Consider the following 24805-nt stretch of genomic DNA (forward strand, 5'->3'; position numbering starts at 1 on the left):
TACAGGAATTCGGAGGCTTCTGCCCGCATGGAAATTCATGAACCAGTCCTCACAAAATCACTTCCTTCGTTCTCAGAGCAGTGTTTCCCAAACATGGGTCTCCAGCTGTTTTTGGACTACAACTCCCATCATCCCTGACCACTGGTCCTGATTGCAAGGGGTGATGGGAGTTGTAGTCCAAAAACAGCTGGAGACCCAAGTCTGGGAAACCCTGTTCTCAGAGCAAGCCATCAATCTTGGATGAACTCAACACCTGCTTGTATGTTGCGTGAAGAACACTGGCTGGTTCAAACATACTTTTCAACAGCGGGTTTGGGTCAAAGGAGGCAACGTCCCTGTGCTGTTGCTGCCAGCCACTAGAGGTTGCTCAAGCCTGGGGAAATGAACAGACAAAGAAAGGGAAGAAAGAGGAAGCAGGTAGGGGGAGACTGGGGTGTGTGTGACTCCCAGGCTGTCCCTGTTTCCAAGAGGGATTCCATCATCACGTACCAAGAAATTCCGATTGCACAATTGAGATGGATCTGACGCTCCTGTGGAGCAAACACACTTCAAAAAAGAAAGAAAAGCCGGAAAGACAGAGATAGGAAAATACACAGAAAGTGTGGGATGATGCTTGATGCAACAGTGTCTGACCTCCCCACAAGCAATCAGTAGCTCAGTCAGTAGCAAATGTCTAACCTCCCTGCAAACAAATCAGGACCAATGCTGGAAGTACCACCAAATTCAGACCTCCACAGTAGCTTTCGTGAGAATTTATGTGCAATATTTCTAGGCTCTCCCCGCTTGGGATAACTCAGGGTGCAGGCTCTCCGCAAGCCGGCCTGAGCCGCGCGCTTCCTGCCAAAAGGAGGGATACCTACGCCGACTTGTCCACTTCCTGCCGGATCTTCTTCACTGACAGCTTAATGCTGAATTTGATGCTGTTGAGGATGTTCTTGAAGTAGGTTTTCTCGTGGACCTCAAACTGTGGAAGGAGACAAGTGAAATTAGGCTCAAGGATTTGGGGGAGGGTTGTAGCTCAGCGATACATGCCAAAAGGTCCCAGGTTCAAGACCCCTGTTGCAAACCCCAGAGAGAAGCAAGCTGCTCATGTAGGCAGGACTGAGCACGGTGGGGAACCACTCAAAAAAAAAAAGAGGGCACAAAAGGTGCATAAAATGTGCATATGCTCACCTCCATGCACACATGAGTTTAAGACTAATTATTACGATTTAAATAGAAATACACCTCGCCATAGCAGGAAAGGTTGTAACCAGGTGAGCTGTATTCACCTGCAAAGGGCTCGTCCACACTTGACCCATGCCTAGAAAGTATGATTCCAAGAGGTTTTCCATTTGTCTCATGTTTTCTAGGCATGGGTCTGAGAGGTTTTGCCACTTCCCCCTGGAAAGCCTGCTCTTTAGTGCTAAATCACAACAAATGGCAGTCCTCAAAAAGAAAAAGACTGCCGTTCATTCCAATTCATCTTGCATTAATGTGGAATTTGTGGCAATGTTTCAAAGTTATTCACAGCTTTGCTTTTGGGAACGTAAAAGCAGCAACAATCTGATTGTAGGATATGGCTTCACAACCTATAACAATTATACTAAAAGCAATGATCCTTCAACATGAACTTCGTTGGACTGGTCATGTTGTGCGGATGCCTGATTATAGTCTTCCAAAGCAACTACTCTATTCCGAACATAAAAATGGAAAGCGTAATGCTGGTGGTCAACAAAAGAGGTTTAAAGATTGTCTCAAGGCAAATCTTTAAAAATGTAGTATAAACACCAACAATTGGGAAACACTTGCCTGCAAGTGCTCCCATTGGAGAACAGCCTTTACCAAAGGTGTTGTGGGCTTTGAAGACACTCGAACTCAGGATGCAAGGGAGAAATGTGCTAAGAGGAAGGTACGCTTGGCAAACCCTCACCGTGATCAACTCCCGCCCGGAAACCAATGTCCCCACTGTGGAAGGACGTGTGGATCCAGAATTGGCCTCCACAGTCACTTACGGACTCATTATTAAAACAGTGTTTATGGAAGACAATCTTACTTGGCTACGAGTGATCGCCAAAGAGGAAGAAGACTAAAAGCATAAAGGTTAAGCAGTGTTAGGTACACCGAATGAGTAATGTTTCTAACTGTTTTATTCACAATAAATTTTGGCAAGTATCAGAGGGATGACTGAGCTTGCATTTTGCCAGTGAGTTGGCCAGTGTAGGTTTAGGTGGTTGTCAGACATACAATAAAGATATTATTATTTTGATGAAGCAAACTTCATATTACCCTTGGCTCAACTGTTCACTAATCTTGGCAGCTGATCCAGTGACAGTTTGCCACAAGCTGCTCGTACAGGGAGTTGTTTTTAGTGGGTATGTTGCAGGAACACCCCCCCCCCCCATCATTCAGTTTGTACAAACTTCACACACACTCACACTCACACACTACTTGCGCTATGCTTCTGTTATAAATTCATAGAAAAGCAACCATACATCGGATTTGCACTGTTCCACTTTTATTTTACTCCATGAAGGAAGGACTACAAAATGGGGAAGGTTTGATACAGGCCACCATAATCCCTTGAGCATACCAGCACATCCACAGGAGCCCTGCCCAGTTGCTATGCCAACCCTGATGGTCCTAGACAGAAGACAATCAAGATCACAAAGAACTTGCATATGGGAGTGGATTCAGCATGGACTGGAACAAAGGACAATGATCAGATCTTCCCTCTGGGGGCAGGAAACTGGAAACTCCCCTTTGTCACCTGGAAAGTACTCATGGGGGAGGGGGAAAGGGGGAACCAGCCAGGTGACAGGACACTCAGGTTACCACCACAACTCCTCCCTCAACCCCTCCTTTCTGTAATGTATGCATGATGTTTCTGGGGGTGGGCTTCACCTAGAGGATGGGAATTTCAAAAGTTTTTATAAGGTCTTGCACACCATCTTTCTGGGTCTTTCCTCTCTCCTGCAAGTGAGGGGAACACCCTGTTGCAACAGTTCAATAAAGGCCAAGCCTACAGGCTGCTGTTTTGCTCCAAGTTATCCTGGTTGGTGTCTTTGTTTTTGTCCAAGGGAGCCCTCGGATTTTTCCGTTAACAGCTATTACACCTTGCATCAGAAATGACCTGTAACAGTCACTGGAAACAACATGTGGAACTGTTACGAGACCTGTCATGAGCTGCCAGAGAGGTTCCCAAGGGTTAAAATGCCAGACTCAAGACTTCCTGTGTCTGTCAACGCAGCAGCCAGCGTTATAATATGCCAGCAAAACAAAAAAACTGTAAGAGGCATTTATGTATAGGTTTTTTTTGGGGGGGGGGTTGCGCCTCCAGCAGATATCATGCACATGCAGCCCACTGCCAAAATCAGCACAATCACTTTTGTGACTTTTGTGATTTGTCCCCACAAAACACTTCATCACAGTTTCTTCCTATCTATTCAAAGGGCCTTTGCTGCACGATACCAAATGTAAGAATTCACTGATAAATATATCTGTGTACTGGCTCACTGGGAAAACTTCAGAAATTCATATAGACAGGTGAGCTCAGCTACTCAGCAGCCCCTCTGCCTGAGTGATAATCCCTGGCATCCTGACACCTGAGGGCCAGACAGGTAGCCATTCCAGAAATAACAAACCCAGATGAAGACAAAAGGGTGTGATTAACTTGGCTGGGAAACTGGGAAATGTAAATATCTTGTTTGTTACACTTGATGGGTGTTTGGTGGAGGGCAAGGAGAACCATGGGGCAGGGTCCAGGATGCTGAGATTACTGCCACCAGACCTCCCCTTTCATGATGTAACCATGATGTATGAGTGATGTAGTTTGGGGGTGTGTAACATGGGGATTAGTAGCTAATAAAAGTTTGGGGGCTCTTTTGTTCAGGGCTTCCATCTTGTTCCACCTTGTGGCGGGTGGGAGTCCTGTCGCAACAGTCTTCAATAAAGACCAAGCCTACTGGCTGCCGTTTTGCTCCGGTATTCCTGGCTGGTGTCCTTGTTTTTTGTCCAAGGGAGCCCTCAGATTTCTCCATTAACAAAGTCCTTGGGGTAGCTGCAGCTGCCGCCCCTGATCTCTGAGCTCCCACCCCCACCCCAAAGAGAAGTGCCTCCTCACACTGCCCCACAGGGGCCTGGGAAGCACCCTCTGGCCAGCGCCAGAGGCACCATTCACCTGGGGAGCTTGTAGCCAGGGCTGCTGCAACAAACAGCTGTGCAAGACTTTGGGAGGCAAAGACGCAAGAGGGCATCAGAGGAGGGAGGGAAGGAAAGAGGGACAGAGGCCAGTGTTGCCCATGGCACCCCTGACCATCAGCACATTGGTTGAAAACCACTGAGTTAAGGAGCAAAAATAACATTTACTTTGGGTTTACTTATATGGTAATGTTCATAAGTGTAGCAACCAAGCACGTACATAGATCAGCAGAGGAAGACCGACCTGGAACCATTTTGATTCCTAAACTGAGCAAATGTTTTCTCTGCAAGGTCAAAGTGGGAAACTGTCTCTTTCCTCACAAATCCTGTCTTAAGGGCACATTTAAGATATGAATAGGGTGTGAGCCTGTGACATGGCCCAGGAACTAAGTATTTATCATTACAAAAGACTGGCCAGGCTACCCAGGAAATCCAATCAAGTAACCTGCCAGACAGGAGATAAACAACGATAGGAGAAAAACAACATTCAAATTTCTGTTTTAAGACCGACTTTTCTGTGATGTAGGTGTGATGTATCTGAGGGGTGGTCTTAGGTTACACCCCTTCTGTGATGTATGTATGATGTTTCTGGGGGTGGTCTTGATCTATAGGGTGGCAATTTCAAAGTCTTTATAAGGCCTTGCGCGCCATTTTTCTGGGTTCCTCCTCCCTCCTGCGTGTGAGGGGAGCACCCTGTTGCAACAGATCACTAAAGATCAGGCTTACTAGCTGCTTTGCTTCTCAATATTCTCTGGTTGGCCTCTGTTATTCTCCCCTACCAATAGGGAACCTATGTAAGGACTCTATATGGGCTCTTGGATACCCCATAAGGGAAAAGGGCAATTTTTATTTACGATACCTGCAACCCATTGGCACAGGCTTTGTGACCCACTTGTGTTTTACAGGGCTGTTTCCTGTAAAATAGGACACACAACCACATTACCTAGGCCAGGTGAGCTAATGTTGCAGCTCCCTGTATTTCTGTTTTTATTTATTGCATTCTGCCCTTCAGTTTATAATTACAAAGGTGGCTTCATATGATGAGAACAACAAATCCATTACAAAACACACACACACAAAAAAAACCATTAGAAAAATGCAATTGGGGGGGACCCAGTAATCAACAAAACAGCAGGATAAATAGAAGCCGCTTCTTAAAACTCCTCTGATGTTAAAAGCCTAGGAAAATCAAAAAGGTCTTTGCCTAGTGCTGAAAACACATCAATGTAAGTGTTAGGTGATCTCCCTTGGGGAAAGAATTCCATAAACAGGAAGGCTCTTTCCTCACTTACCACCGGCCGTTATTTAAACACAGGTGATTAATCAAATGAAAACTCCTTAGTTGATTAATTGGTTGGGCTGCCATTCTCTGCCCAGGGAGGTTCTCACCCCACCCCAGGAAGCGTGGGCACTGGGCTCCTGGCATACTTGCCTCGTATTCCTTGTCAATCGCTTCTGGGTTGAGCAGGAAGTCTGGGTAGCCGATCATCACCATCATGTGCTGCAACTGCAAGAGAAGCGGGACTCAGATACCTGAGAGGCAAGACAGCTTGAGTGGCCTGCACAAGACAATCCTCAAGAACCCGTGAGCCGGATCAGGAATGCTGGGGAACCCACTGTTACCTAAAAGCCAGTTCCCCAATGCATTTGCACCTTCAAAAGGCAGATCAGAGCTTAAAGTGAGGTCCCTAGAGATTCCACCTCTCTTCCCCCCTGGTGGTGGAGGACAATAGCCCAGACCTATTAAGAGTGGTGGACTAGGACCTGGGAGACTAGAGTTCAAATCTCCACTCAGCCATGAAGCTCGCTGGATGACCTTCAATCTCTGAACCATTCCTCATCAGGCTTGCTTCCCAGACCCTTGACCATCTTGGTTGCCCTCCTCTGTGCACCTTCCAGCTTGTCAACCTCCCTCTTAATCTGTGGTGCCCAGAACTGGACACAATATTCCAGCTGTGGTCTGACCAAGGCAGAATAGAGCAGTACTAGGACTTTCCTTGACCTGGACACTAGACTTCTGTTGATTCGCTTTTTTCACTGCTGCATCGCACTGTGGACTCCTGCTAAGCCTGTGGTCCACCAAGGCCCCTGGATCCTTTTCGCATGTACTGCTAGCGAGTCAGGTGTCCCCCATCTTATATTTGTGCATCTGGTTCTTCCCTTCCAACTGTACAATTCTATGATTCTAACCCGACCTACCTCACAGGGCTGTTGTGGGGATCAGTGAGTAGGAAGACCATGTATGCTCCTTGGAGAAAATGGTGGGACATAAATTCCATGAATAAATAAAAATAAGAGGGTTATAGGAGGTCTGGAGCTGAGTGGAGCATCTGCTTTGCATGCAGAAGGTTTCAGGTTCAATCCTCACCATCTCCAGATATGGGTGGGAGAGGAACCCTGCCTGAAGACCTGGAGAGCCACTGCCAGTCAGTGTAGACAGCATGAAGCGAGATAGACAGACCCATGGGTGTGGCTCAGTAGAAGGCAGCTCCCCGAGTGCCTACAATTTGAGGCACACTGTGCCAAACGCATCCCCATGGCCATAGCCAGGTTGCTCGAAGGACCACCTTGTCTCTTACACATCGGCCAGATCACTGTGATCATCTGGAGAAGCCTTCCTGTGATGGCCTGGGACTTGGGCTCGGACTCGGAACCAGAGGAGTCTCAGTCTGCACCGGATCCTTTGCCTCAGGCATCATCAGATCCAAGTCTGGGGCCTGATCCTGAAGGGTCCCAGTCTGCACAGGTTCCCCAGCAACAAGCACCAGCAGGGCCGAGTCAGGGGCCTGAGCCTGCCCTGGCTCCAGATGCGGGGATTACCTCGTTGCCTCCAGCTGGGCCATCACTCACAGCTGCTCCACTACCGGTTTGGTCAGGGGAGGCTGAGGCGGCCCCTGGGTCTAGTAACCCACCGACGTCTCCCGAGCTGCAGAGACGAAGGTCTGAGAGAAGGAGAGACCTGAGTACTCGCAGGAGGAGTGCTTGCCTTTGGGTGAAACAGGGAGGGGAGTCGCCGGGGGATCAGGACCGGCCGCTACCCCGACAAAGATAAAAGGCTGTCAGACCCCGCCCCAGGTTGCGGGAGCAACATTGCTGTATGCTAGATCCTGCCTGAGATCCTGTACCTGACCTTGCCTGGTTTCCTGCCTTGACCCTGTTGGACTGACTCCTAGAAGAACCCTTGGATTTGGGACCGGACCTGGACTGGGTTTCTCAGGTCATCCCCGGGGCTAGCGCACTGACTGTCCAATGTCACATCATCTTCATTTTGTTTCTAGGCACACCAAGGCCGCTTGGTGTGCACCACCACCAGTAATTTGGAGCACATTCCCAATGAGATCAAACAGGCACCTGCCATGTTGATATTCCGTCAACAGCCATGAAAATGTTTTCGTTCCACCAAGCGTTTTTAGGGAATTAATTTGAATCAGCGTCAATTATTTGTTCTCCTTTGGTGATTTTATACTTGTATGCCCTTCTGATTATTCTATAGTACACTGCCATGATAATTTTTTTTTAATGAGCTGGAACTGGCAGTTCATAAATATTCTTAGAAATCATAGATGGATGGATGGATAGATAGATGGATAAATAGTGCCTTCCTTGTGTGCCTCCTGGGTTGTGAGTGCAAAAGGTTTCTCAAAGTCATAGGATCCTAGAATCGCAGAGTTGGAAGGGGATCCCAAAGGTCATCTATCCCAACCCCTCTGCAATGCAGGAATCTCAGCTAAAGCACCCATGACATATGGCAATCCAACCTCTGCTTAAAAACGTCCAAGGAAGGAGAGTCTACCACCTTCTGAGGGAGACCGTTCCACTGTCAAACAACTCTTAACACCAGAAAGTTATTCTTGGTGTTTAGTCGGAATCTCCTGTATTGTCACGAATCCATTAGTTCAAGTCCTACCCTCCAGAGTAGAGGAAAACAAGCTTGCTCCCTCTTCCATGAGACAGTCCTTGAAGATGGCTATCATATCTTCTCTCAGTCTCCTCTTTTCCAGGCTAAACATACCCAGCTCCTTCAACCATTCCTCATCAGGCTTAGATTCTGGGCCCTTTATCATCTCACAAAGGAGCTGATATGCCTAGTCCAGGCATAGGCAAACTCCGGCCCTCCAGATGTTTAGGACTACAATTCCCATCATCCCTAGCTAACAAGACCAGTGGTCAGGGACGATGGGAATTGTAGTCCCAAACATCTGGAGGCCGGAGTTTGCCTATGCCTGGCCTAGCCCTTTCTTGACTTCTAGGGCACAATGCTCAGTGTGTGGCTTCTGGGTCTGGGTAGATTCTTCTTCGGTTCCTCCCCACACAGTCCTGCCCCTCGCTGGTGCCTACCTTGGCTCTAGCCGCCCGCCGTGTCTCCTCATCCATCCAGTCCAATTCTTCCAGTCGGCGGTCCAGGATGTGTTTGATGTCTTCCACTAGCTGCTGCACCTGCTCAAAGGAAGTCGCCCAAGGTGGTATGAGTGAACATGGAAGACACATGCCGTTCTCCAAGCAATTCAGGGCAAAGAGATGTGGGGAAGACCCAGCAACCCAAGGCTAGCCCATGATATTTTGCTGGGACGTCAAAGCATCGCAGAGGGGTTGCAATGAGCCCCACACAGTGCTTCAAAACCCCTGAGACGTCTGCTTTGGGCAATAAAGGCCAACAAAATCTGCTTTCCATCTGCCAAGGCACATTTACGAGAAAGGCAATAAAAAACAACAACAGATCAGTAACTACAGACCAATCAGTTTAATAGATAGCATTGTGTCTGAAGTGTATGCTAAGTTCCTTCTTTATCGATCAGAGGCTTAGGCCAAGGCAAACAATGTTTTTTTCCAGAAGAACAAGCAGGCTTTGATCATGGCCTTTATTGACTTGAAAGCTGCCTTTGATTCTGCCGGCAAAGATGGATGGTAGGCCATGTTGTCAAGTTCCAATTTAGATCTCGAATGCTTACATCTCGTCAGAGCTCTTTATACTATTACTGATGTCAAAGTTAGCACAGCATGCCCTCCAACATTCCTCCAATGAAAATAGAGACAGCCTATTCTATAATACAGTGGTGCCCCGCAAGACGAATGCCTCGCAAGACGGAAAACTCGCTAAAGAGTTTTTCGTTTTGGAGGTGCTTCGCAAAACGAATTTCCTATGGGCTTGCTTTGCAAGACGACAATGTCTTGTGAGTTCCTGCTGGTTTTTTCCCCTCCCCCCCTTTTTCTAAGCTGCTAAGACGCTTATCAGCTAATCCAATCAGCAGATAAGCCGCTAAAAGCCGCTAATAGTGCTAATCCGCTAATCCTTCAATGGGCTTGCTTCATAAGACAAAAAAACCGCTAGACGAAGAGAATCACAGAACGGATTCTTTTCGTCTTGCGAGGCACCACTGTAATAATAATAATAATAATAATAATAGCAGCAGCAACTTATTGTACTTATACCCTGCCCATTTGATTGGGTTGCCCCAGCCAACTGAGGCAGCTTCCAGCACATAAAAAAAACTTAATAAAACATTAACCATTAAAAACTTCTCCTTGACATCTGATGGGAGGGCGTTCCACAGGGTGGGCGCCACCACCAAGAAGGCCCTCTGCCTGGTTGTTCCCTGTAGCTTCACTTCTTGCAGTGAGGGAACCACCAGAAGGCCCTCAGAGCTGGACCTCAGTGTCCAGGCTGGATGATAGGGGTGGAGACGCTCCTTCAGGTATACTGGACCAAGGCCATTTAGGGCTTTCAAGGTCAGCACCAACACTTTGAATTGTGCTCGGAAACGTACTGGGATCTAATGAAGTTCCTTTAGGACTGGTGTTAAATGGTCCCGGCGGCTGATCCCAGTCACCAGTCTAACTGCCGCATTCTGGATTAATTGCAGTTTCCGAGTCACCTTCAAAGGTAGCCCCGCGTAGAGCGCATTGTAGTAGTCCAAGGGGGAGATAACCAGGGCATGGCGCACTCTGGTGAGACAGTCTGCGGGCAGGTCATTGCTATGCCCTCTTTGGGCCCCAGCCCCACCTACCACTGGAAAGTGGCCCTCAGAAGGCTGAATAGGGCCCTCAGGCTAGAAAAGGTTTCCCACCTCTGGAAACTCCCAGAATGCATTCCCCCCCACCCAATCTGAACCCTGCCTGCCCACCGCCCGCCATCTTGCGCTGGCTCCTACCTTGGCCTTGCTGGCAGAAGAGAAGTATTCCTCCACAAAGAGAGCGCCCAAAGCCATCCCAAAGTGCTTGTTGGCCTGGCTCAAGCACACTTTCCCCAGCTCCATCTGCTTCTCGGCCCCCTCCATCTCCTTGGCGAGCTCGTGGATGGCGTCTCGGAAGGGCGTCGAGAGATGCTCGCTCAGCACCACCGCAATGCGCCACAGCATGTAGTTGTGGAGGATCCTGCAGCAGAAGGAGCGCAAACCGGTTTAGGAGGGGGCTCGGACGCTGCATATCCTGGTCTGGTGGGGTGAGGGGAGGTAAGGAACCCATATATGCCTCATTTCCCTCTCTTTTCCTTAGAGGCCCATGCTTTCATATGCGGCAAAATCATTTTTCCGGCTGCAACACCTTAGTCGTCCACCAGCAGGACCACCTTGCATGTAGAAAGCTAGCGCATCAGGGAAATGAGTGCACATCATTTGGAGAACGGTGGGGAGCATTCAGACATGGAAAGCCACACCCTGGCAGTCTGAAGTGGCAGTGTGGGGAAAAAGGACTAATTGTTTTGTTTTGCTAAATGTATAATCTGGGCTTAGGAAAGCACACCAAATTGTGGAAGAAAGGTTGATGCTAAAGGGCAGTAACAGCCACTGTATTGAGGTTAAATGTCCAATTAAAACCAGCAAAAGGAGTGGCCAGCAAGAACCGCCACCAAACACCTTTTGCAAACTGGTGTGCTGTGGCGCACGGCATCCTGTATGCACGAGATCTTCTGCGCATAGCCTGAGGCAACTATTGTCTTCCTGGGACTCCAGAGATCCAGCGTGGAGGGAGAACTGGATCCATGCAGTTTTCTGTGGGCATCGAATTGCAGAAAGGAGACTTCCCAACCAGTTAGTTTCGCTCCTGTAGGTCGGCCTTGCGACCAACAGCCCTGTGAGGTAGGCCAGGCTGAGAGATAGCAAGCCAGCTTCCTCTCGGCCACATCCTTACCTGATAGGTGTGGTGTGGATAAGCTCAGACACCCTCTGCATGTAGTCTGTGGCCAGCAGAACCACCTCCTCGTCCTCGGAAAAATTGTCATGGAATATTCTGTCAAGGAGCCTCTTCCATTTGAACTGGAGATTAAAAGTAAGAGCTTCCCAGAATGTATCCCATTTCTGTTCTTTTTATATATATACTGTTTTTATCTATTTTCATGGTACGGAAGATAAATTTTGAGAAAACAATTGTTACAGCAGTAAACAACAAGTAACTTCTGTCCTTTTGACCAGTTCTTTCTGAGTATCACTGGGTTTTGTTTTTGTTTTTTTACTGTTCATTCTGCGCATGACGGGGATGGTGAATGTAGTCCAGATATTGATGGACTACAATTCCCATCATTCCTGCTGGGAGCTGGAGTACAGCAACACCTGGAGGGCCACAGATTCCCTATCACTGTCATATGAAACAGGCAGCAAGCTGCTGTAACCAAATCCAGCCATTTTGGAGTTGATAGAGAGAGGAGCAGAGCTAGGACCCAGGGGAGCCTGGGCTCCTGATTGACTAAGGGGCGGGGCTATGGCATGGTCTATAAAGACTGTGTCAAGGTGGGTTGAACCCTCCAGTTAAAGAAGTGGGAGCTTGATTGTATCAGCCATGGACCAGACCTCCGTGGCGCATGGAGTAGAATGCATGACAAAATAGTGGAATGCATGGCCCATGTGTGGAATGCATCACCCATGTGTAGAATGCATTCCCTTTTGTGGAATGCACAGCCCATGTGTGTGGAATGAACCACAAAACGCCTCTCATTTTTTCCAACTGCTCTCTCCCAAAGTGGCCCAATACAACTGCAAACCTACATGAGGTGTGATGCGCTGTAGTTCTCCCAGGGTCACCTTGTTGTACATGGAGTTGATGTCCCTGCGCAGGTCGTCGTACTCGGAGACCGTGATCTGAGAAATGGGAGAGGAAACAGGAGGGGTGGTTCTGTATCCTAACTTACCTCGCAGGGTTGTCATGAGGATAAAAGGGGTGAGCAGGAAGAGCCACATACACTTGAGCTGCTTAGAGGGAAGGCGGGTATAAATGTAATAGGAAAGGAAAGAAACAAAAAAAAGCCCACCCCCAAGAATCCTGGGAATGGCAGCTAGGTGAGAGTGATGTTAGAGATCTCAGTCCTCTCTTTAGGGAACCATGTTTCCCAGAATTCTCTAGGGAAAAGAGATGACAGCTAGGTAGTTTGCATGTGCCGGCTGGATTGTGTTTTAATGCAAAACGCACACCCCAAACGCCCTCAGAATTGTCAGCTAGAATCTCACATTTTAAATGCAGGTAATGAGATCTTCAGAGTTTCACAGCAAATCTGAAAACGTGTGAGATACAAACGACTCAGCATCTCACAGGAGATTGTTTAGGGCCGGCAGGTGGGAACTACAGGTGGACAGGTGTAGCAGCTCCCCTGGGACAATCAGCATCGCCCCAGGTGAGCTCTGTCCCTGCGACGAAGAACTAGGGGTGGATGAATCTGTCAATTTCACTCTCCATTTCCAACTTTTACAATCATAAGTTCAAGCTTGCCACGTTTCTGCATCGGTTTGCGACCTCACTTTTAAAAAATTCTCACGAAGATTTGTCAGCATGTCCCCTGACATTGCAAGCAATTCCCTCCAAAATAATGCATATCTCTGTGCACTATTTTCATGGATAAATGCACATTTTAGGCATACTCCCTGTTACCAGCTGTATTTTCCTGCACACTATTTGGCTGAAGAAGTGCGCTGCAAAATTCAGAAATGTGCAAATGCCAAAGGAACACCATGTTCCAGTTTGCACATTGTTTCAGAATGCAAATGCAAACCAAAACAAATTCCTCCCCAATCCCTCCTTGGGACTACGAATTGCTGCAGAAGTTCACTGCTGGGGTATGATTTGACACAGGCCGCCTCTTCCAGGAATGGCCAGCCCTGGACCCCACCCCTCATTTATTTTTCCTCTCCAGCCCTGCCTCCACCTTCAGAAAGGAGAAGAGGAATGGCGAACTCACGTTGGCCAGCCTTTGCTCCAGCTGCAGAATCTCGCTGGCTTTCTGCTCCACGTTCTCAGCGCCCAGCAGACTCAACAGCCTCTCCATGAAGATGCGATAGGCAGCCAAGATCTGCGAAGGGACGAAGGAATTAGCAGGCTGGGTTTGGTCAAACGGTCCTTCTTGAAAAGGCATTTGACAAACTAAATGGGCAGAGCTCGAATGGCCATTTTCCTGAGATACAGCATGATTTTATTTCTTACACAAATATTGAGGAATTTTCCTGAGATACAGCATGATTTTATTTCTTACGCAAATATTGAGGAACACTGCCATTCCATGCCACCAGTATATGGCGATGTCTGGCTCCAGGTCACGGGTTCGAGTTTCACGTTGGGCAAAAGATTCCTGCCTCGCAAGGGGTTGGAGCAGATGATCCTACAGTGTGCAAGACCTGCAGTTTTGAACCCAGGCACCCAGCCGATTATTTTGTTCTTTACCCACACCTGTGGGTCCACAGGGATTCATATATTTTAAATTCCCCCAGCATAATATTTACCTGTGTGATCACACTTTTCACTCACCTTTTCGCTCTCCTCATCCTGTCCCAGGTAGAGGGTCCTCTCGGACAACGTCAGACCATCTTGATCAATCTGCCGAGGTAGAGAGAAAATACATTAGGCACAGAGGAGTGAGGGGTCCTCTTTCTTCCCATCCTATGGCTATGTCCATGCAAAACTTGCAGCACATGTGAGGAACCTTCGGCCCTCCAGATATTGCTACAGTTCCCATCTTCCATTACCATTGACTGTTCTTGCTGAGGATGGCCATGAGATGAATAACATTGCTTCTGGCAGAAGGGGAACTGCAGCAATATGGAAACGGTGGTGCAGGCAAAGAAGAGAAAAGGATTGCTTCTTTCGCCCCTAATTCATTCTGCCCAGGGCCGATCCTACCCTTAGGCAGAGCGAGATGACTGCCTCAGGCGGCACATACTGGGAGGCGGTGGTGCCTCTCAGTTCATCATCCTGAGTTCCTGGACCACAACTTTCAGTTGGAGAAGAGAGTTGTGTGTCATGCAACTTGCCCACCACTTTTATATCTACCCTATTACTAGCAGAAAGTGAGGAGGAATTAAATAACCTTTTATTGAGGGTGAAAGAGGAGAGCGCAAAAATATGGTCTGAAGCTCAACATCAAAAAAACGAAGATCATGGCCACTGGTCCCATCACCTCTTGGCAAATAGAAGGGGAAGAAATGGAGGCAGTGAGAGATTTTACTTTCTTGGGCTCCATGATCACTGCAGATGGTGACAGCAGTCACGAAATTAAAAGACGCCTGCTCCTTGGGAGAAAAGCAATGACAAACCTAGACAGCATCTTAAAAAGCAGAGACATCACCTTGCCAACAAAGGTCCATATAGTCAAAGCTATGGTTTTCCCAGTAGTGATGTATGGAAGTGAGAGCTGGACCATAAAGAAGGCTGATCACTGAAGAATGGATGCTTTTGAATTCTGGTGCTGGAGGAGACTCTTGAGAGTCCCATGGACTGCAAGAAGGTCAAACCTCTCCATTCTGAAGGAAATCAGCCCTGAGTGCTCACTGGAAGGACAGATTGTGAAGCTGAGGCTCCAATACTTTGGCCACATCATGAGAAGAGAATGGAAAAGACCCTGATGCTGGGAAAGATGGAGGGCCCAAGGAGAAGGGGAGGACAGAGGACGAGATGGTTGGATAGTGTTCTCGAAGCTACCAGCATGAGTTTGACCAAACTGTGGGAGGCAGTGGAAGACAGGAGTGCCTGGTGTGCTCTGGTCCAGGGGGTCACGAAGAGCCGGACACGACTAAACAACTAAACAACAACAACAATTACTAGCACTGAAATAGAATTTAGCAGTCAGTTCTGTTAGCCCACTCTCTGGGAAATGGGTGGGTGGGTGACATTTTGGTCTTTGCCTCAGGCAGCAAAATGTCTTGATCCTATCTCTTAATAGTGATGGGGAGCATCTCCCACTGGGTCTGGTGACATTTGACCAGCCACACTTGGAGGCCTCAGCCTCCCCTGAATCCAGTTCTTCTTCTGGCCAATTTTATCATATCTAGGTGCCTTTCCCACTCATCTCTGTGCCCTTTGCCCTCTTTCCTCTCCAAGATATTTTCATTTCCTGTTGTAGTGGTTGGGAGTTACTCGTGCGTAATCCTGCTCTGTTTGAGCATCGGATTGCCTGGTTAAACCCTCCGGACTACGCAGCCCATCTCAGCGTGGCTGCCCTTAGTCACTCGTAGAATCTGTCTGTGGGCGTTTTTTAAAGCGTTGCCAACATAAGAGTTGTTTGACGCCCAATCGTTTCCGCCTCTCACTGCGCGGGAGTCTCCTGCGCAGGGTGGGCGTGGGCAGCGGGGTGCTTGGGCTCTCCTCGCTAACTTCCAATGAAGAGTCCTGGAGCCCCTGCACCTCCCTGTCCCGTTGCTCTCCTGGATCCCTGGTGTTACACTCATTCTCTTCCCCTTCTTCCCGGCTAAGTCTCCCTCTAGCGCTGGGACCTTCTCCTGCAGAATCAGAGACCCACTCCTTCTCCCGTGCCTCTGATGGCAGTTCCCTGACATCCGTGCTCCAGCCTCTTGCTCCTTCTCTTGAGAGATGCAGAGATGGCTGGCCGCTGATGCTTAGTTGCTGAAAGGAGAGGTGCTGGGGTCTAAGCCCCTTGTCCAGCCTGCACCCAAATCCCAGATTTAAATGTGCTCCTGTCCATGCCCTACTTTATCCTCTCAAGGGCTCAAATAATGACCGTGAGAAATGAGACCTAATGATCACAGGCAGACGAGATTCTTAATAATCTGGTGGGAGAATGGATTACAGGATCGGGCTGCTGAGTTTTGGGACAGTACAATAGATGGCGGAATGGTTTGCATAGGGGTGGGGAGCATCTCATCATTGTGCAGGAGAAGGCACTCTGCACATGCTCAGGGTTTACCATTTCTTTGTGTGTGTGTTTTGCTTCAAATGCCTAGCGCCCTTGCCAGTTTTTAAAGGCGTAGCAGGTTGCATCTCATCAATGCACAGGGAAACGGCACTCTGCAAATGTTCAGAGGCTACCAGTTTTTTGAGCAGCTGTAAAAATCTATGGCCAAATAGTTTTGCACATGAGGAAGTTACAACTATTTTTAAAATTTTATTTAGGAAGATTTATATACCACTTAAGCAAAATTATATCTAAGCAGTCTACTTAATGCATAGGGGAAAGCACTCTGTTCAAGCTCAGAAGCTACATCTTTTTTTTTTTACTCTGTCTTTTTTCAAATATTCATGATTGAAATTATATAGTTGTTTCATAATTTAGAAGGGTTCCATATGTTATGTTTATTGTGGAATTGATGCTACTCGTGAATGCAATACTTGTTTTGTTTTTTGCAGTAGCCACAGGACATCATCCTGATGAGAATGCCATCCCAAATTCTTCTTTGTATTTTTAATGCCAGATTTGTCCATTGAAATGGTTAATAATAATAATAATAATAATAATAATAATAATAATAATTTATTATTTATACCCCGCCCATCTGGCTGGGTTTCCCCAGCCACTCTGGGCGGCTTCCAAAAGAATATTAAAATACAATGATACATCAAACATTAAAAGCTTCCCTAAACATCTACATCTAAAATCCCTACATCTGGATTTAAATGGGAAACTGAAATGGGAAGACATTTTGATGAGGATCCTATAGTGTGGATGCTGTGGGAAAACTTCCATCCTGCACCAAGTCCACAGTAAACACCCGTCAGGGCAATAAACACACTTATTCTATTCAGAGGATCACCTGCACCAGGAAGTCTTTCCCTCGAGTAAGGAACTCGAAAGGCGGATGTGTTTGCCTGCACACAAAGGATCTGGTGGGGATCTCAAGTCCAATATTCCTTGCCAGCTGACAAGCCCCACTGAGCCCCCTCCTCCCTCCCCACCTTCAAATCCTTCTTCCCCACCACGGGATGCTATTCAGACAAAAGCCTCCCCTCTCAAGAAACAATCAGCTAATGGTGGCGGCAGCTTGTTGCCAGGAAGAATCAATCACAAGACCAGTCAGATGCCCTGAAATAATTGATTTATTCAGATCACTTTGTTGGCCTCACTTGCTTTGAGCTCTGGGAAATGAGGTCCTGGGGACTGAGAGGGGTCCTGGGTTCCTCTGGAGGGTTGGTGGTGAGAGACCCACCAAGTGTCCCTGTTTTCCAGGGACAAACCTAGATTTACAGGAGCCATCCCGATTTCTGATTTGATCCTGGAGCGTCCCGGTTTTCCTTAGGGTGTTCCTATTTTCACTGGAGAAATGTTGGAGGGTATGCAGTTATCCAACCCCCGAGCGCTCTGAAGACAGCCTTGCTTAGGGAACGTTTTTAAAAAATTACAGTCGTACCTTGGAAGTTGAATGGAATTCGTTCCGGAAGTCCGTTCCACTTCCAAAACGTTTGGAAACCAAAGCGTGACTTCTGGTTGGCTGCAGGAAGCTCCTGCAGCCAATCGGAAGCCGGGGAAGACCTGTTGGACGTTTGGGTTCCAAATAACATCCGCAAACTGGAACACTCACTTCTGGGTTTGCAGCGTTCAGGAGCCAAAATGTCTGAGTACCAAAGCATTTGGGACCCAAGTTATGAGTGTATTGTGTTTTTATATGTGTTTGAAGCCACTCAGAGTGGCTGGAGCGACCCAGTCAGATGGGTAAATTAGTAAAGTTATTGTTATAGAACAGGATGTCCCTATTTTCATCAGAGAAATGTTGTAGGGTATGCGGTGATTGTGCTTGCATGACCTTCACGGCCTAGGACCCTCGTACCTACGGGACCGCCTTTCCTGGTATGCCCCACGGGGGACCTTAAGGTCCATAAATAGCAACACCCTAGAGGTCCCGGGCCCTAAGGAAGTCATATTAGCCTCAACCAGAGCCGGGGCCTTTTCAACACTGGCTCCAACCTGGTGGAACGCTCTGTCTCATGAGACCAGGGCCCTGCAGGATCTGATTTCTTTCCGCAGGGCCTGTAAGACAAGAGTTGTTCCACCTGCCCTTTGGCTTGGAATCAACTTGATCCCCTTCCACTCTTTCACCTTTCTCCTTCTGTGATGGAACTCCTATTTGGGGACTTCCTTGGTTTTTTTCTGGCCCATGTAGGACCAGTCTGGATAGTTGGCTTTAAGGAAGATTTGACGTTTTCATCCCCAAAAAGTTTTCGATTTGAGTTTCTACTGAAAGGAGGCTGCATTTTAATGTTGCATTTTAATCTTGTTTTTAAGTTGCATTTTAATAAATTGTTTTATACCTGGTGTTAGCCGCCCTGAGCCTGGTCTTGGCTGGGGAGGGCGGGGTATAAATTATTTTTTTAAAATTATTATTATTATTATTTATTACTGCAATTTGGGCCACATCACAGAACCATAGAATCGTCAAGCTGGAAGGGCAAGGCTTTTGTGTTGTCGCTTCCAGTTCTCTGAGAGCTTCGGCTGGGTTAAGGTCCCCATCCACAGAGGTGCAGCCTGGGAGCACTGGACTCCATCCCTCAGAGAACAACAGGTTCCGAGACTCTAGAAGCAAGTGATTTTGTGTCAGTGTAGCCCAGAAGCCCCAGTTCTGAACATGGTTATTATCTACATGATATTTGAGAGAGGAGGGTGGGGGAGAAGCCAAGCCTGATGAGGAGTGGTTGAAGGAGCTGGGTATGTTGAGCCTGGACAAGAGGAGACTGAGAGGAGATAGGAGAGCCAAATATCTGAAAGGCTGTCCCAGGAAAGATGGAACAAGCTTGTTTTCTGGAGGGCAGGACTTGAACCAATGGCTTCAAGTTGCAACAAAGGAGATTCCAACTAAACATTGGGAAGAACTTTCTCTCAGTAAGAGCTGTCTGACAGAGGAACAGGAGGTTGTGGATTTTCCTTCCTTGGAGGTTTTAAAGCAGAGGTTGGGTAGCCATCTGTCCTGGATGCTTTTGTTGATTCCTGCATTGAGAGGGTTGGACTAGATGACTCCCTTCCAATTCTGCAATTCTCTGATTCCCAGTAGCTCTCCACAAGTCTCGCCCTCCTCCTGCCCCCTAATATTTTCTTTTCTGTCAGAAATTTAGCATGTGGAACGAAGCTTGTCCCCTCAGCAGAATACTCCCCCCTTACTTATTTTTTGGCCTGCATGTATTGTCGCACAGTACTGCATGTGCATGTCAGGTCATGTGTTTAAGTTCTGGGTAGCAAAGGACAGGCAGATTTAGAAATTCGTGTCCATAGGTGTGTGTGACAAATTGCAGAGGGGTCATCCGGTTAGGCTGCAATAGATTGCAATGGATGCTTTGCATTCATTTCGGCATCAGGTGTAGGGGGGAAATCGCCCACACCGCCCCCTCCGTCTGCCCTGTATTTTGCTAGAACAAAGGTGGCAACCCAGGGCCTAAGTCTAAAAGAACAGAGCAAGGGACATGACCGCCATACAGCGTGCGCAAGGCTCCCCTCATTCTGAGGGGGGAGGAAAGGCCCCATGTCACTCATAGAAAGAAACTTTGGGCACCTCTCCTCTGCTCAGAATGGCAGGGGGGCCGTGTATCTGGTCCTGGCATCTCTGGAGCAGCATGTCCAAGGAAGGAGAGGCTGAGCCAAGAGCAAACAGGGACTGAACAGGAAAAGCAAACCTGCGGGTTTCTGAAAGAATATGGAGACCTTTCCCAGGTACCCTAGCAGGTACCGGCAGGTATACTGCCCACCCCGTGGGCACCACGTTGACAACCCCTGCATGGGTTATTGTTGTTGTTGTTGTTGTTTTGCAGGCCAACCTTCTACTGCTTCTTGGTAGGACCTCCCCTTTTCCTCTTCTGTGTGACCCACACAGCTACAGCAGCCTTCCTCTTGCCAGGCTGGTAGCGTTACCCAGTGGGAAGGGTCGGTAGAAGTGCTCCCCGCTTCAGCATATGGCTGTCATAACCCTGACAGCTGCCTGCGTGTAATGGATGGTTTGATTCTCATGCCCAGTGCGAAACGTTGAATTCTCCGTGCAAGGTCAGAGGCACGAGCGCGGCTGACATCGCCGGGTAGGAAATGAGCCTGCAAGCTCCGACTTGGATCCCATTCAAAATGTAAAAAGCTATGGAGGGGAGAGAACCAATATTATTCTACGAGGCTGTGATTAAGCCAAGAATGCTACAGAGACAGGGAGCAATCAGGACTAAGAGGCGTCCAGCCTGGAGAGGACAAAGGGGACACAGGTGAGGGAGAAAGGCAGAGAGTGATGGACGATCCCTGCAAAGTGAAAGAGGGTACAGATATCTGCCGGGGGCTGACAGGGGAGCTCCCCCCCCCCAATTGTTTAATCTCAAATGAGAAATTAAATCAGAGAGGGTTCCCCATGCAGGGCTCTTTGGATTATCGCTGTTTGAAATTATCTGGGTTCACAGTGCTTAAGAAATTCTATCTCAGTTGCAAGGAGGGGAAGGGAAAAGTCACAGCAAGAGTGAACACTTTTTTGTACTTAAAATATTTCTCCTAATGCTTGACCAGGCCAATGACCCATTGGTCATCACTGCCTTCTGCGAGATTGAATCCCACAGTTTATGCGCTACACAAAGATGTACTTTCTTTAATCTGTCGTGAATCTTCCAGCATTCAGCTTCACTGATGTTCACAGGTTGTGGTGTTCTGAGAGCTGGGGGGAAACTTTTCTCTATAGACTTTCTCCCTGGCATGACTTCCCTCTGCTCACCAATCACCCAGCCATTGACCCCCTAAAACATCCCCTCCCCACCCCATGCAACTGCCAGGCTCGCTTGTCCCCTTGCCAGCCCCAAATTCCAGGATTGTAACATGGCACTGCAAATCCTCCAATGGACCCTGCGTGATGACAGCCTTACATTTCTATGTATATAGGAAGATAGAGCAGGCTTCCTAGCTGAATTGGTACAGCATGAGACTCTTAACCTCAGGGTTGTGGGATCGGGCCCCACTTTGTTTGAAAGCTTCCTGCATTGCAGGGGGTTGGACTCAATGACCCTCGTGGTCCCTTCCAACTCGGGAATTCTGTGATTCTCCACCAGCTCTTTTGGACTAGAGCTCCCAATACCCCCAATCAGCACAGCCTTGCATGTATCAATAGTTTTTTTGCATACATCATCTTGCTGAAATCCTTACGCCATCCCTATAAGGTAGGTGAGCATCATATTGCAGGCTAGGGGAGGGGAGAATGAAAGTCTGCTCTAAGGCTGCCTTGGGAGTCCATGCCAGAGGCAGAATTCAAAGCAGGCACCTTCCGATTTGCAGCTCAGTCTCTTAACACTCATGCCACACTGTCAGGCTGTAATAGTTGGTCACATCTCCCAGCTTAAGCAATTCAATGCCCTGCCCAGTAAAAGAAACCCCATGAAACACAGCAAAGCCGTGTGTCTGTCCATTATCGTCTCTAACAAAGGACTCTCCTTTTTCCTGTCCTGTGAATTGGAGTCAATTAATCTTGACATAAGGCTATTATGCCGTTTCAAGCAAAGCTGAGAAACCATCATCTAACAGCAACGATGATGGATCTCGCTGGCTGTGTGACTGCAGAGGTGCTCGGATCCAGACAGCCAGGAAGCTCACTCAAAAGCCTTCGGAGGAGAGATTTGGAAAAAGGTGTCTTGACAGAGGCAGTGTTTGCCCGTGTCAGTCTGTCAGCGTGTGACACCTCATAGGGACAATGCAACAGAGACGCAAGCAAAGCCTAATCTGTTTAAAGCTGGAGTTATTTGCTCCAACCTCTTGCAAAGCCCAGACCTATTTCCTGGATTGCCAGCTTATTTAAACTGCTCCAGCTCCTGTGCATTTAACAGAAGCCTGGGATGAAGAAGATTCCCCAGCACTCATCTCCGTGCAAGGGAACGGCTTCCTTGCTGAATGCCTGTGGGTTGTGCTGCCGTTAAAGGCAAAGGAGCTTATCACTTCATTCTTTCATTTACTAAATTTATATTTCACGCTTCCTCTCCAAGGAGCTCAGGGCAGCAAACATGAAAATTCAAAACAAGGGTAAGGAGAGAGGGAGACACTCAAAGTTACACCCAGTGATCTGAGTATTTGAACTTGGGTATCCCCATCCTTATCTAACACTCTGACCAAAGCCTTTGGTACCCGGTTGATGTTGGCTGCTCTAACCAGAGACATCTGGTTGGCTTCTGCAGGGAACAGGATTCTGGATTGAATGGGCCAGCCAAAAGAGTGGGGTCATTTAGCGTCACCCTGCAGAATAGGAACAGCAACTCAATCTGTGATATCGTAGCTGTCTTCAAATATCTTAAGGGCTGTCTCATGGAAGATGGAGCAGGCTTGCTTTCTCCTGCTCTGGATGGTAAAACCCGAACCAATGCATTCACGTTCCCAGAAAGGAGATTCAGACCAAACGCTTAAGAGCTGTTTGCCAGTGGAATAGAAGGCGGTGGTGACTCTCCCTCATCGGACGTCGTTAAGCAGAGGTTGGATGGCCATATCTGTCAGAGGGTTGGACTAGATGACCCTCGGGGTCCCTTCCAACTAGACAGCTCTGTAGCTCAATCTCTTAAGATCCCTTAATGGGTGAAATTGCAGGCTGGCCAACATATGCCCCTATGCACGCCTGCATTCACACACGCACTGAGCTGCTCGACTCCAGAGGCTTTTATCATAAGCGCCGTGATTTAAGGAACGTTTTAAAAATCCTGAGATGGGCAATAAATCCAAGAGAAATCCAGCTCTCCTGTAAACCCAATTTCGGTCCCCCTTGGTTGGGTGGCATGGAGCAGTATAACATGTTGACACGTGCTCAAGGGACGCGGAGCGGAAGCAAAGAACAACCCCACTTGCCGGCCCCGTAAATCTTTGGATTTATGGCCATTTGGGGGCAGGCAGCCCTCTGCTTCTCCTCCCGCACGTTAATGCAAACAATCTAGGCAAAAAACCCCGCAGGCGCAGAGCTGTCCCAGGACACAGCCTCTCCCCATTTCCACACACACATTTCTCATCGCTTGGGGCATGTCTGCACATCCATGGGAAGCCACTGGGCAAGACGTTGTGCATCCCTTAAACACGTCCACCCTCCTTCCACCTGGGAGGTGCCAGAGTGCTGCAGTGCACAGATGGCTGTGGACAGTTCTGCGACTGGGGAACCTGTTGCCCTGCAGATGACTCCAACTCCCATCAGCCCCGTCCAGCATGACCAGCGGTCTGGGATGATGGAAGTTGTAGTCCAGCAACATCCGGAGGACATCAGCTTGGCGGCTGCTACTCCTCTGGAGAATTTGTGGACTCTGTCTGCCTCGAGAGACAATGGAGTGTGCCTGCAGAGGTGAAGCCAAACCCCTGAAGAATCACAACGCCTGCTGTGGCTGCAGAGGCCGGCAACTCGTAATTGCTGCCTCCCGTCTTGTTTTATTTTGCTGTATTAGCAGTGCCAAAGTGACCTCACCAGGGTGCAAGTCTGGGCAGTGTGCCTGGAGGTCCTGGGATGCCCAGAGGACAGGACCCGCCTCTTGGCCTCGCTGATGGGGTCCAAAGGAAGGCAGAGTAAGACATTTGGCACCCGCTTTGCAGCAGGAGTTGCTGGAAGGAGGCGTACAAGCCGCCATCCAACCACTCTGGATTTGCATAGGGTTACTCCTTAGCCTTCTCTTCTTCCTAAGATGTCCCGCAAGGCAGAGCCCATATAACACCAGTCCTGAAAGACCTACACTGGATCCCAGTATGTTTCCTAGCACAATCCAAAGTGTTGGTGCTGACCTTTAAAGCCCCAAACGGCCTCGCCCCAGTAGACCTGAAGGAGTTTCTCAACTCTCATTGTCCAGAATGGACACTGAGGTCCAGCTCTGAGGGCCTTCTGGTGGTTCCCTCACTGTGAGAAGTGAAACCACAGAGAACCAGGCAGAGGGCCTTCTTGGTAGTGGCACCAGCCCTGTGGAACGCCTTCCCGTCAGATGTCAATGAGATAAACATCTGCCTTACTTTTAGAAGACATTTGAAGGCAGCCCTGTATCGGGGAATTTTTAATGTCTGATGTTTTACAAGTTTTTATATATGCTGTAAGCCACCCAGAGTGGCCGTGGGTGGAGTATAAATAATAAAATTGTTGTTGTTGTTGTTGTTGTTGTTGTTGTTGTTGTTGAGGATCAGGGAAGGACCTCAACAGTGGGTTGACATGACAAGAAAGGGGATTTGTGTGATGGTAGAACAGACCTTTTCTGTTGTCTTTGATTTAGCAAGCAGTTCAAGCTACTTCCTGAGTTCAAGTCAACCTTCATCAACCTGACCACAGCCACCAGCAGCTTCGGCCACCTTAGAAGATGTGCACTCATAAGAATGTAAGAAGAGCCTGCAGGATCAGGCCAACGGCCCATCTAGTACATCTCAGTGCCCAACAAGATGCCCTGTGTGGAGCCCGAAAGCAGGACCTGAGCTCAACAGTGACTCTCGGCACCTGTGATTCCCAGAAAACCATACTCAGAGGTCCCAATGCCTTTGACAGCA

At 48.3% G+C, this 24805-nt stretch overlaps 1 protein-coding gene and 1 long non-coding RNA gene across 2 annotated transcripts in view; one reads left to right on the top strand and one right to left on the bottom strand.

Moving 5' to 3' along the window:
* Window positions 1-24805, bottom strand: part of ECEL1 (endothelin converting enzyme like 1) — a 54842-nt gene that overhangs the window by 17764 nt on the left and 12273 nt on the right. The window contains exons 2-9 of the mRNA XM_081190181.1: window positions 13903-13971; window positions 13340-13450; window positions 12156-12248; window positions 11305-11429; window positions 10329-10551; window positions 8518-8616; window positions 5612-5686; window positions 861-964 (exon numbers count right to left, since the gene is read on the bottom strand). Of these exons, the coding sequence (XP_081046307.1) occupies window positions 861-964; window positions 5612-5686; window positions 8518-8616; window positions 10329-10551; window positions 11305-11429; window positions 12156-12248; window positions 13340-13450; window positions 13903-13971 (899 nt within the window). The remainder of the gene's footprint in view (window positions 1-860; window positions 965-5611; window positions 5687-8517; window positions 8617-10328; window positions 10552-11304; window positions 11430-12155; window positions 12249-13339; window positions 13451-13902; window positions 13972-24805) is intronic.
* On the top strand, window positions 2231-3891 carry LOC308585424. The gene is made up of 2 exons (XR_014007389.1): window positions 2231-2354; window positions 3087-3891. It is a non-coding gene; the product is annotated as an uncharacterized lncRNA (long non-coding RNA).

Source organism: Podarcis bocagei (assembly GCF_964188305.1).
Source record: "Podarcis bocagei genome assembly, chromosome: 4".
Taxonomy (NCBI): Eukaryota; Metazoa; Chordata; class Lepidosauria; order Squamata; family Lacertidae; genus Podarcis; species Podarcis bocagei.